The 13,283-nt window shown below is 37.8% G+C and overlaps 1 protein-coding gene across 2 annotated transcripts in view; it reads left to right on the top strand.

The window, feature by feature from the left end:
• Window positions 1-13,283, top strand: part of EPHX2 (epoxide hydrolase 2) — a 69,543-nt gene that overhangs the window by 37,024 nt on the left and 19,236 nt on the right. For both annotated transcript variants that reach the window (XM_039345971.1, XM_039345970.1), the window contains exons 11-12: window positions 10,901-10,986; window positions 12,486-12,597. In XM_039345971.1, coding sequence (XP_039201905.1) covers window positions 10,901-10,986; window positions 12,486-12,597 — 198 coding nt within the window. The remainder of the gene's footprint in view (window positions 1-10,900; window positions 10,987-12,485; window positions 12,598-13,283) is intronic.

Below are 13,283 nucleotides of genomic sequence, written 5' to 3'. Positions count from 1 at the left end.
TGCCCGATTGGAGAGAAAGAATCAATTTGGGATTTATTAAAAAGGGATAGGTACATAAAGGAAGAGTATTTGAAATGCTGGCAACTGATTAACTGAAACGTTAATGTCAGCAGATTTTTGTTTTCCTGGTGAAACTTAAAATCTTTTAAAAGATTTAGAACAGCTTTTTTTAAAGTTCTATTCTATCCCAAATTTCCATTTTTCTAAATTAAAAGAATAATTAAAACCTGTATTTCATACTGTATGATTGAATGATCTGTGCATAGGAAAAACAATCCCTTTATCTACTTAGTCTATCAGGTAGGAAACTAGCCTGAGAATTTTCCTCTGTGGTTGTTTTTATTTACAATGATTTTTGAAAAAATTTTTCATGGAAGCTTCTACCTACTGCCTACAGTAATCCTGGTCTGGAATTGGCTTACACTCAGGGCACTTCGTTTTTACATGGCTACCACATCGATGCCTTCTAGCATAGTTATCATTATGTATTTTATATTGGTTCTGAAAGCAAAATCTGTGTTCAATAACAGGTTGACTTTATGTAGAAATTTGGCTTTTTCATTAATGGCACACTATTTGAGTGACTAGCTGCTTTTATTCTTGGGGGAAAGAGTATAATTTGAACTGGAGAGAATAAAGTCTTTTACTTGTATGAAGTAGTGGTGGGTAATATAATTGACATAGATGCAGAGTGTTTTATGCAGAATCCTTGATAAAAAAAACTGTTTCCTCTGACAGTCTCTTCACTGAATATTTAGTGGCTTTGAAATAGCAATCAAGTATTCTAATTGCTCGGGGTTTCTGAGAGTAGTTTTGCTGACAGAGTCTATTTTGTGAGCTAAATAATAAACAGTTTAGACATTAAAATTTACACATAGAGTTGGGATTTGAAGTTTGCTATTGCAAAACATCATTGACCAAATCTGCTTTAAATGGGAACAAGTGCACAGAAACAATCTATATGAAAGTATTAGGTATTAGTGTTAGGAGCAGAATATCTGGAGCCACTTCATTGAAACCTATGGATAATCTAGCCAATGATATCAGAATTGGAACTTAATTAATTAAAGTTTCAATAATTGAAGGAATTAAGAAAACATAATGATAAGACTATTGAGGAACATTAAAACACTGAGAGACACCATGAAACAAAAAGCTATTTTGTCCTAAAATCAGGAAAGAATTTTAGAATATGGAATGTTTGATCTGGACTTGGTACAGTACACTCAAATAATATACTGCAAATCACGAACTTTCCTGAGAAAGTTTTGTATATCCTACTACGATTGCTGTGTCTTCTCAGGTTCTTTTAAACTGAGAAGCAGTTGTCTATTTGGCATTTTCTAGCTATACTCTTTTTCTCTGGCGCCTCTAATTTGTGAGAGAATTTAGCAATGATTCAACTGCTGTCTTTCAGCTTTGAAAGACAGAGAGGAAACACAGTGCTAGGAAAATGGAAACGAATATGTTAAATTCTCTTCCTGACTGAAAGACAAGAAGGGACCAAATCCATATTTTATATAGGACTGTGCCAGTGAGGATTGAAATGTCTTCTTAACTACGAACACATTGAAAAGATGACAAGTAGAAGGGTAAATAGTTATCGGTGAGTAGATTGAGGTAAAGACAACTGTTCTCAGAGTCTTGTAAAACATACCAGAGAAGGGGGGACAAAAATGGATCAATACTTCTTTTCAGAACTATCACCCACATTTTTTTTATTTGGCTAAGGGGCACTCGCAATTACTTTTATAGAATATAAAACATTGCATAATAGAATTGGAAGGGACCTTGGAGATCATTTAGTCCTGCTTGAGCAGGAGACCCTCACTATTTCAGACAAGTGGTTGTCTAGTTTTGGGTTGTTGTTTTTTTTTTTGAAAGTCTCCAGTGATGGAGCACCCACAACTTCTGATGGCAAGCTATTCCATCGGTTGATTGCTCACACCATTAGGAATTTTCTCCTTAGTTCTAGGTTGCTTCTTTCCTTGGTTCGTTTTCATCCGTTGCTTCTTATCCTGTCTTCAGGTGCTTTGGAGAATAACCTGACTCCCTCTTCTTTATGGCAACCCTGAGATATTGAAACACTGCTATCGTGTGTCCCTATCCTTCTTGTCATTAGATTAGACATACCCAATTCCTGGTACCGTTTTTTGTATGTTTTAGCCTCCAGCCCCCTAATCATTCTTGTTGCTCTTCTCTGCCTTCATCAGGTTCATTCACTTGGAATTCAAATGAGATTAGGAACAGACTTCCCCAGTGTGTGTTTTCCTCTAGAAATATTGGTCCTCAGTACATCAGAATGGCAGCATTTGGAAGAAGGCTATTTTAGGAATCACAAAACTTTAAACTCCACCCAGCTTCCCTATTCCTGTGAGCTTTTCATGTTCCATATGTCTGTGCTGCTCGCTCTCTTGCCCCAACCAACTTGAATTGACTCAAAAACTTGCTATGGCCTCTGTTCTTTTATGGAAAATAGTCCTTGTCTTCTATCTACTGTCTTCTTGCTGAGGTTAGCAACTATTTGTGATGTCCTAAGAATGAGATCTTGCTGGCCTAATCACTATAAAAATAATTTACTCAGGGTAGTGAAAGTTCAGCAATTAGTGGAGCAAGAACACTGGAGTTGTATTAGATACAGCAGTTGTGATAGAAAAAGAAATAGTGTAATAAAATTGCCAAAAGTAAATGAACATCTTGCCATGCTTCAGATGTTTCGTTTCATGCTGTAAAACTGTTTGCTGTTCTAATATGTGGCTTAGTTAACAGTAGTGTGTCTTTATAAAAGCAGAGGGCACCTCTGCTGTTTCTGCTACAGTCCTACTAGTCGACAGAAATGTGGCTGGCTTTACGTTTTAGGTTAAATTATAGTTGATTGCACGGACAGCCAGGTGGTTATACTGTATTTAGCATTTTTGTCCACCTATTAAGTCCTTCCTGAGGACCTGGAATAGGCAGATGTGATTGTTTAATAATGTTAAACTATCGTTGCAGGATGTAAGCTGTTCCAAGTAAAGTGCCTTCTGCAATTGACAGATGATGATTTTGTCAGTACCGATGGTATTCAAGTGGTGGTGCAGATGGTTTAGAATTGCACCTGAGACACCTATCACTATTAGAACTATCTTTGCTTTCTTTTGCCATTTTGCCACAGTGGTTCTACTTCTATTTGCATGTCTTTATTGTTTGTGATTTTCTCCAGTTCTTTCTCTTCTATTCTGCTATCTCCAGGTAGTGCTGTCTCCACTATCCAGACTTTTTTGTCTTTCTTATCAACCATTGTTAAGTCTGGGGTGTTATGTGACAGGTACTTGTATATATGAATTCTAAAGTCCCAGAGCACTTTAATATCTTTATTTACAGAGTCAGCATATTGTCCCCAACAGTCTGGGTCCTCCTTTTACCAGCCTCAGAAGGATGGAAGGCTGAGTCAGCCTTGAGCCTATCAGAATCAAACTCCTGGCAGGGAGCAGTGAGTTAGTCTACAATACTGCATTCTAACCATTGCATCACCACAGCTCTTATTAACCTACGTAAATAACCAAATAAAACTCAAGAGATCTAGAACAGGGCTTTTCAACCAGTGGTACAGGTACCACCTGTGGTACATTGGCACCTGGCAGGTGGTACGCGACCATCCTACAAAAGTGGTAGCGGGGGAGGGGAATGAGCTGAACCGGTGGCAGCACCACACAAGCCTGAGCAAGAGATGGCTGGAGCTGCAGGGCTGTCAGGACTCAGCGGAAGCACCAAGATCAGCGCTTCTTCGGGACTGTCAGGGCTCAGCAGAAGCACCAGGATCAGTGCCACTTTCCAGGTGATCAGCGCTTCGGGGCTGTCAGGGCTCAGCAGAAGCACCAAGATCAGTGCTAGGCTCCAGCTGGAGTTCGGCGCTGATCCTGGCACTTCTGCTGAGCCCAGAAGAAGCGCCGATCAGCTGGAATGTTGCAGCATCTCCAGGGTCTTGTGATTTACATTCAGATGCTTGGCAACTGATTCATATTTATGATGATCACAGTGTCCCAGGGTCATGTGAAGTGACCAAAACCTGCTGCAACCACCCAGCAGACGAGGGGAATGAAAACCAAACACACCCCACCCCACCCCTGCTGCCAATCCCCAACAGAAATGCTCACAATAATGAAAACCTCAGACAGGAGGAAGAGCACTGCTGGGTGGGCAGGCAGGTGTCTTGCTCAGCTGTGGCTTGGGGGGCACTTTTTTCAGTGCCATTGTAACTTCGAACAGTCATTAAGCGAACTATTGTATGTCGAGGACTACCTGTACTTTATTACTTTTTTCTTTTTTAGGGTCAAGTTTTTGACACCTTGCTAGGCGACTGGTGGTACTCGGATATTGCCATATCCTAAAAGTGGTACAATGGGTGAACAGGTTGAAAAGCCCTGGTCTAGAAGCAAAGGACAATATGTTGGTGGTAAATGTGGAGAGGTAGAATAGCATAAAAGTAAGCTAAATCTCTGCAGAAACACAATTAAAAGAAGTGCAGATACTTCAGTCTTTCACTGAAGTGGACAGGGTCTCTGAGGCTGGATGGAGAGACCTAATGTTCTAATCAGTAAATCTAAAGATTTTCACAGCATTACCAGATATAGTTTCAGATTTGCATAGAATACTAGTGAATCCCCAACCAATTACTCAAAAGTCTCTCTTGACTCTTTCCAGTGCCATCATAATAGGAGAAAACCCAAGATTTGACCAATGGAGAGCATCAGGCAACACCATTAACAAATCAGCAGAGGTTCAATTTGCTTCCTAGAAAATAGCTGGCTGTACTGTTGAGGCAGATGACATTGACCTCAATATATGCAACTGCAGTCCTCAGCAGCACAGTTACAGCCATTATTGACCTTTGTGTTGATTTGAATTTCTTGCTCTGCACCCATGAAAAAAAGTTCCAAGTAGCTTTTGTTCCCACCCTATGACCCCAGTTCTGGTGAGCTTTGCTTGACCGAACAATATTCTTTAGTCCTGGATCATTATAGACAACCTTGTGAGCTTTGGGGTAGGTGTCAAGAGTGGGGGTAAGATGTTAGGCATAATAATAGAACATTGCAGCTTGCCTAGAGGCCCAAAGCAAAATCATGCACAGCTAAAAATGTATCAGATTTAAGTTCCTTTGTGTGTTTGTGTATAAAAGTCAAAGTCAAGTTGTAGAAAGACAACCCAAAATAGGGAGAAGATGAGTTTACAATTATTGTGGTGTTCTGATCACTGTTGAGTAGTCTTTGTAGAAGTCTAATGTCTTCATCTCCAAGGTCTCTTCCAGCTCTATTCTATTCTATTCTATTCACACCAGTCAAAATATTGATGAATGTGAACATGAGGTGAGGGGTAGAGAATGCAATACTTTGAATCAGAATGGCCAGATTCAAATCTGCGTTTAGTTGTGAGGCTTATTGGGTAATTCTGGGATACTACTAGGTATGTTTAAAATTAATTGATTTGGAAATGGACTATTCTGGAGATTTCCAGAATGTTTCCATTTCCCATTGAACCTCTTCTGAACTGTACCATTCTGGGTTGGGGGATTCAGTGGTTTCTTGAAGTAAATTCTCCTAGGCAAAAAGGTATGATATTGTTCTGGGCCCAAATAAACCTTTTTTGTGTAGATCATTATTTCCAGGTCACTTCACATCATTTCTTGTTTGAAAGATTTACTTCTGAAATCCCCCAAAATACTTTTCCCCCATATCTGCATGTCCCAAAGCAAAACAGAATGTTCTGGTGTTCTCTGGCAAGGACCACTTCCAGATGGATGGATTTTACACATTCTTAGTCACCATTATCATTAAAACTAAGTGTTTTATGGGGAGATTGTGATAATATAATGGAAGTATAAAAACTAATTATATGTTTTTCTGAGCTTCTTGCCAAAAGATGTTAACAATGAAAATCTTGAGAAAATCTACATTAGTATTAAGTTGTGGGAGAGTCATTCCTCCAGTTATTCTTCTCTAGATATTGGGTCTTTGCCTCTCTTTCCTTATTCTTTTTCCCCTTGTTTGTCACCCCTTTGCATCTCTCTTGTGTCCCTGGTAGGAGAAGCTTTAAATAATATACTTTTCAGAGCAAGGCTATGAACTCAAGAAAAGTCCATGTGAAGTCTACAGATAATATTAAAGAGTGATCAGTAAATGTCTTTCTTGCTTTCTTGGACAATATTTGATTTGGGAAGCTTTCCTAGAAAAGAAAAAGTCCTTTGTGTCACACTAATTAATGTAGCTTCTTTGTTGTGCTCCTAAAGATGACTTAGCCAATCCTCCTTCCTTTCTGAAGAGTTCTCAGGTACTTGCAAATGCATTTGCTATTTTTAATTAAAAGTGTGTGATGTTTTAAAGGCTGCGCTAAGCTTTAAATATATGTGCAGAAAATAGTATAACAGGATATTATTTATCTGGATTTTAATTGTGTTCCTATTTTTTTAATTTAGAAACCCAGTCCAGATAACATTCATGAATAGGCGGATTAAAAATCTAATGAACTATTTATTTATTTATTTAGAAACTTTATTTATTTAGAAAATTTGTATTGCTGCCTACTTGTACATGGCAACTCAAGGCGGCTTAGATAAACTAAATTAAGTGATAGAAATATCCAACTGTCTTTACCAAATTTCGGAAGGAAAAATGTCAGACCTACTTGCTATTATGGGCCAGAAATCACAAAGAAATCCCAGGACTCCAGGCTAGACTGGAAAGTAAAAAAATAAACAAATAAAAAGCATCTTATTAGGAGATAGTGGTGGATCACTTCCATGTTGTTATATTTTGATGTAGTCATCAGCAATTTAACTTCAAGATCACGTGAAGTATTAATACCACTTTACAATGCCTTGGTAAGGCCACACTTGGAATACTGCATCCAGTTTTAGTCACCACAATGTAAAAAAGATGTTGAGACTCTAGAAAGAGTACAGAGAAGAGCAACAAAGATGATTAGGGGACTGGAGGCTAAAACATATAAGGAACGGTTGCTGGAATTGGGTATGTCTAGTTTAACGAAGAGAAGGACTAGAGAGGACGTGATAGTAGTGTTCCAATATCTCAGGGACTGCCACAAAGAAGAAGGGGTCAAGCTATTCTCCAGAGCGCCTGAAGGCAGGACAAGAAGCAACGAATGGAAACTAATCAAGGAGAGAAGCAACCTAGAACTAAGGAGAAACTTCCTGACAGTTAGAACAATTAATCAGTGGAACAACCTGCCTCCAGAAACAGTGAATGCTCCAACACTGGACATTTTTAAAAAGAGACTGGACAACCATCTGTCCAAAATGGTGTAGGGTTTCCTGCCTGAGCAGGGGGTTGGACTTGATGACCTCCAAGGTCCCTTCCAACTTTATTACTATTACTTCACTAGTCAAGTAATGAAGTGTCTGCAGCCTCAGAGAGCATCAAAGACTCCACAATAGCCACCAAACTCTTTGGCCTTTGAATACATTTCTATCACCTTAAGTGTCAAGTAGAGTTTGGAAGCTCCTAGATTGTGTGCCAAATGTATTTGTATCAATTTCTAGAAAGCTAATAATACTGTATCTTGACTCATCTCTAAAAGAAGGCATCATGTTGTAAATCAGTTATGCCCCTCTAACTGATGGTTTTATATGGTACAGTATAGGAAATGCCAAACCTTACAAACCTTTGCTTCCAACAAGCAAATTAGGAAAGCCAGATTTGCTTAACAACGTATGTGACTTAACAATCACATTATTCACTCATAGTTGTAAAATTGGGTCCAGTCATGTCATTATTTCCTTAGTGACCACATCACTTAGAAACTGAAATTCAGTCCAAATAGTGGTTTTAAGAACTATTTGTGATCTGAATGGGGCATATTATTTTAGATTAGGCTGCACCTTCCATTTAAATAAAACATTATATATAATAGGGCTCTTGTACTTTTCAGTTCTTTTTCCAAATTACCAATAATGTGGAAAGTACTCTCGTTTTATTTTTTTGTTTTATTTTTGCTTCTTCATGTGAGTTAAAGTTTTTCACCAAGAGCTTTTCTTCCCCGACTTTGACTCATGCTATCAAAAAAGACTGAAAAGTATTTTTAGAAAAGATCCAGAAATCCTGTATTCTATTCCCTATTAATTTGAAGCTGCTTTTTATTTTTATTTTTCCTTTCTGATAGAATACCGCTATCCAGCTATATGTGATTATACACAAATGAATATGAACACCACTCTACAAACTGGACTGGAAGAATAAATTGTTTAACCCAATTTTTAAAATGAATGTTCAGTTTGGAGTGTTAAAATATATTTTTCAGGTGAAATAAAAACGACATCAATTCCATAAGTATACCTCAGTTTCCAAGCAGGGATAGGTCTTACTTGGGAGTGGAAGGAAGGAGGGAAATAGATGGCTTTGTTCCATTTTCTTTTTTATTCTTTTATATTTTGTCTTTCATGTGTGCTTTCTTATTGCTGCATTTATTACTCAAATATATCTAAAAGTAATAACATTAATTCCAACATGAGAAAAATGTGTTGTTAATCTAGGCAACATGATATTAAGCTATGTTTTAGAAGGTGAAGGATGTGAAGAATATTTGGAGGACTTGAATATTTTTTTTTTCTAAAATAGTTCTTACTGCTTGTCATAGTGGATATAGTGCACGGGTGTCAAACTCTCAACGTCATGGACATGTCACGACATATTGCGACTTTTTTCTCATTGCCAGCAATGGGGTTGGCGCGGTTTTCGCGTGACGCATCTGGCCCGCGGGCTGGCAGTTTGACACCCCTGATTCTAGTGGATCTTATGTATTTTCCAACTGCTTTGCTTGTCATCCAACCCCTCCAGCTGTTATGCTGCCTTTTGTATTGGTGCTATAGAAGCTTGCATCCTCTCATTTATTGGTTTGCAACTTGTAAAAAGCACAAAGCAGTGCAGTGATGATGATGATGAGGAGGAGGTGGTGGTGGTGGTGATTTTCATGAGCAATAGCTCAGAAAGAGAAAAAGGACATTCACAACTCTGATGGAAGGTGTAAGATTGACACCATGGTAAATGTTGTGCTGTGTGAGCAAGTTCCACTATGTAGATTATACTGGACATCTGTTCTAGCTCACAGTTAAAGAATAAAAGTGTGGGTTTTTTTACAAAACTACTTCAAGCTTTCCAATGCTGCAGTATGCTGAAATGCTTCGCTATCTTTTCAACTTCCTAATCTTTTTCTTTCTCTGCCAAATTATAAATTGCTGAAAAAACCAACCCAGTTTCTAGCCTGCAACTCTGCTAATGTCTCTCTTTGCATTGTTAAAAGCAAAGGGGGATGTGTTTTCTGATAGAGGTTGGTTTTTTTTTTTTTTTCCTAACTTCCCTCACTGGGGGAGGTAAAATGTTCCTGACTGCTCTCAACAAGAGAGGGAGATACCATGGCCAATCACATGTTTTGCATATAGAATCCCCAAATTCAGTTGTTGGTATCTCAAGCTGTTAGGCTCTGGCAGTACATTGATTTGAATTATCTCCCTCCATCGTAGGTCTCTAAGACCAGGGCTGGAAGACGAACAATTATTTTGACATGTCATGGCTTCTACAGTATACAGGCATACTGTATTCCTGGATTTCCAAATGGGCAGGAGGAATACATAAGGATGGAGAGGGTTTGAGAAGACTTGGGTTTGGAAAGCCATGGATTTGCCAGGAAGCTTTTGGTCCGGTTTTTTCTAGGATGTACTTGAAATGAGCTTCCTCCACAGGATGGTTTCTCCTCTCTATCCTGGGCAGCTGCTGAGTTTAACCTTTCAGCTCTTCCTAGTTCCCTAAGGAAAACTTTTTAGTGAGCAAGTAATGAACTTTGTGGAACTTTGACACATCTCCTTTTGCAATAAGCAAGGAACGAGATTGGAAGAAGAACAGCTGAGCATGAGGCCCTATTTTGTACAAACAGATGGTGCTTAAAAGCAAAAAATTGTCTTTCGAGTTAAGTGAGGAGTTGATGCTCAGAATTAGATTCCCCCCCCCCTCCCGTTTCTTCTTTTTCAAAGTAATTTGGCAGGCTGCTTCCATTAAGTTAAGTGACTGAACCAATGTGTGAAGGCATCCTATTTAGTAACTTCAATCTAAAATTGCATTTTTTTTCTTGAGGTGAAATAGTAGCTTAATAGCTGGAGCTTTGTGCTTTGTCCTCCCTTTTCCATTGAAATATAGCACCAAAGTAATGCTATTTTCTTCTTTATGTAAGGGATAGCACATTTTTTTCTCTGGCTGAAACCATTGGTTAAATTGTTGTGATATTCCTCAAGCTCCAGCCTCTGGGGAGGAAAGATCATAATAAAACATTGTAAAAAGGAAAGAGGCAAGAGTAGAAAGTCATCCTCGGACAAACAAAAACAGGATCTTTACAATTTTAAGTTATAAGGTATTAATCATGATTAAACAAACCAGCAGCTGCTGGTATTTAAAGTTTGCAATCCTGGACTCAGTGGGTTGTCTAAGTTCTCAAACTTTGGTGACCTGTGTTCATATCTGAAATATTGAGATCCTGTTGTAGGACCCCTCATAAACAGGCTGTCATCTTGTATCTGGCCAGTCAAGAAAGCCCATTTAAAATGTTAAAATGATATTTAAAAATGTTTATCATTAAAGAATTTGAATATCCTATTGCTTAACTTTATCTTTTGGGGGAGGAGATGCTGGGCACCTTTTCAATAAATAAATAAATGGGTGCTGCAGCTGCCTGCAATATACATTACATATGAAAAAAAAGAAAAGAGAAGGAAGGCAGGAAGGAAGGAGGAAAGAGAAAAAGAAAAAGAGAGAGAGAGAAAGAAAGAAAAGAAAAAGAAAGAAAGAAAGAAAGAAAGAAAGAGAAAACTGTGCTTATGGGAGGACATGGGTACTGAAATTATCCTTTTTTTTCTTTCTAGAGCATTGTTCAGGCTACATTCATTGGTCATGATTGGGGTGGTGCCACAGTGTGGAATATGGCTCTCTTTTACCCAGAACGGGTCAAGTAAGTTAATTTCTCTGTGACATTTGCATGCAAAATGTATGATAGTGATGGATCAAACACCAAAAAGTGCTCATCACTTGGAGTTATGAGCAGAAGTACAATATATAATTCAGTACTATGTCTTACAGTGTATAGTACATACTTAACCTTAACAAAATTCAATATGTGGGTAAATTAGCTTTAGTTGGTAACTTTCAACCAATTTTGCATCAAATTCCATTGTTATTTGTTTCTAAATTTAATTAGAAGAATCCATGAAAATGTCATAAGTCTCCTGTTAACAACTTGTCAGATTTTACCCTCCTTCTCCTTTGTCCATTACTTTTTGAGCCATTTTTATTCTGTCATTATTCATCTGCCTAAATAATATATTACTAGTCGTCTTGGTTCGTCTCCCTTTCATTGTATTTTTTTAAATTCTATTTCATTGTTGCTATTTTTCCAGGATTACTTATACTTTTTTCTCCTTAAAAATTATGACGTATCAGAGGCCAGCCTTCTCAGTCTGATGCTTTCCACATGAGTCTAGAGCAGCCATCTTCCCTTAGATGTCAAGTTCCTCACTTTACTTTTCTACCAGATTTTAGCATTCAGCAGGTGGATAAACCAATAACCATATGTGACTGGAATTTGCCTTCCTTCTTTCCTTCCTTCCTTCTTTCCTTGCTTCCTCCCTTCCTCCCTCCCTCCCTCTTGATCCTACACAATTTTTTAAGGTATTTATTTAACAATATTTACAAACTGCCTCAGTTCATACAGATTTTCAGTAACAGAGAACAATTCCAGTATAGAACGCATCAGAATTGCTGGTCATATTAATTTATTGTTATTTTGAAAATACCAGTTTCATGGTAGCAATTATAATGCAATACAGAGACAAGAAGATAAGAAGTGCTGTTTGGTAGTGCAAATATTGTAGAATTGTTTAATTAGAATGGCATAGATTAATAACATGGGATAAATATTGTCTTAATAGTTAATATTATAAACCAAAATATTTACTCATAAAAAGAATCTTGCTGGATTTAGAATTATCTAATTGAGCAGAAAAATGTGCATACAATAATATTCTCTCTTGTGTTCTCCATTCAGTAGTTTTTAGAGACTTGTCCATTTTGGTATGGGAGCAGGACCACATTGGGAAGGACTGTCACAGGCTAATGACTATTTTTTATATTTTTTCCTAATACGGTACTTGTATGCATGATTTTTTTTTACTTGTTTACATTTTCTCAGCATTTCTGGGTCCTGATACCTATTTCTTTTTGTCTAATGAATGTTTATTATATTTTTATTCCACTTTTACTCAAGGAAACTATAGTCATCTAAGATTGATTTATATGTTAGATTTATATCCCAACCTTCTTTCAGGAGCTCCAAGTGAAGTACACAACATTCCTTTCCTCAAACTCTCCCATCCCACAACACGAAACCTGTGGGGTAGATGGGGTAGAAAGTGATTGACAGCTCTCTGTCTCAATATCTTGCTTTTGTTTTAGGGCAGTGGCTGGAATAAATACACCCTATTCACCTTCAAAACCTGGTGTGGATATTGTGAAAAGGCTGGAAGCCATTCCTGTATTTGATTATCAATTCTACTTCCAAGAACTAGTGAGTACTATAAAATACAAATTTGTACTGTATAGTTGGAAGACTGAGATATTGGAATCCAAATTTGGAGTGATCCTCCCATCTTTTTGAGTCATTGTCAGAGCATGCACAGTCTTATTGCGCTCAAATAACCCAGGAGTAAACACAGTAAACAGTGGTCTATATTAAATGATGGTTTATCTTGCACTATCTACAATATCATACACCAGAAACAATATACATACACGTGTTAATACAGCTGTTTACAACCCAGAGCAGTTACAGCAGGAAACAGAAGAGAGAGCACACATCTGCAGAGCCTCCCCTTTTATACAAGGCTCTTAAAGAGATACAGACCCTGCTTGCTCTTAAAGGGACATAGACCCTGCTGAGTCATTCCCAATATTACATCATACATTACATCAGCTGGTTAGCTTCTAAATCATTACCTTGACAGTCCTTTCTAAAGAATGATGAAAAAGAGTTTGGGACTGAACGTAACATATGGAACATCTAACCATCTAACCATGTCTCATGATCAGAGGAAGAGCAGGAGACAGTCTATAAGTGAATCTTTAAATTACAGGCTTTCTATCTCCTTAGTCAGATATCCTATATAACAGTCAGCCAGTTTTAACATATACTTACTGTAGAAACACCTAGCTGACCTTGACTAATCTCAAATAAGTTAATCAGGGTGAGATCCA

This window comes from Crotalus tigris, unplaced genomic scaffold (assembly GCF_016545835.1).
Source record: "Crotalus tigris isolate CLP2741 ecotype Arizona unplaced genomic scaffold, ASM1654583v1 scf7180000017987.690289119674:8195010, whole genome shotgun sequence".
Taxonomy (NCBI): Eukaryota; Metazoa; Chordata; class Lepidosauria; order Squamata; family Viperidae; genus Crotalus; species Crotalus tigris.
Note: the sequence above shows the minus strand (reverse complement) of the source record. Positions and strands in the feature narration are given on the sequence as shown.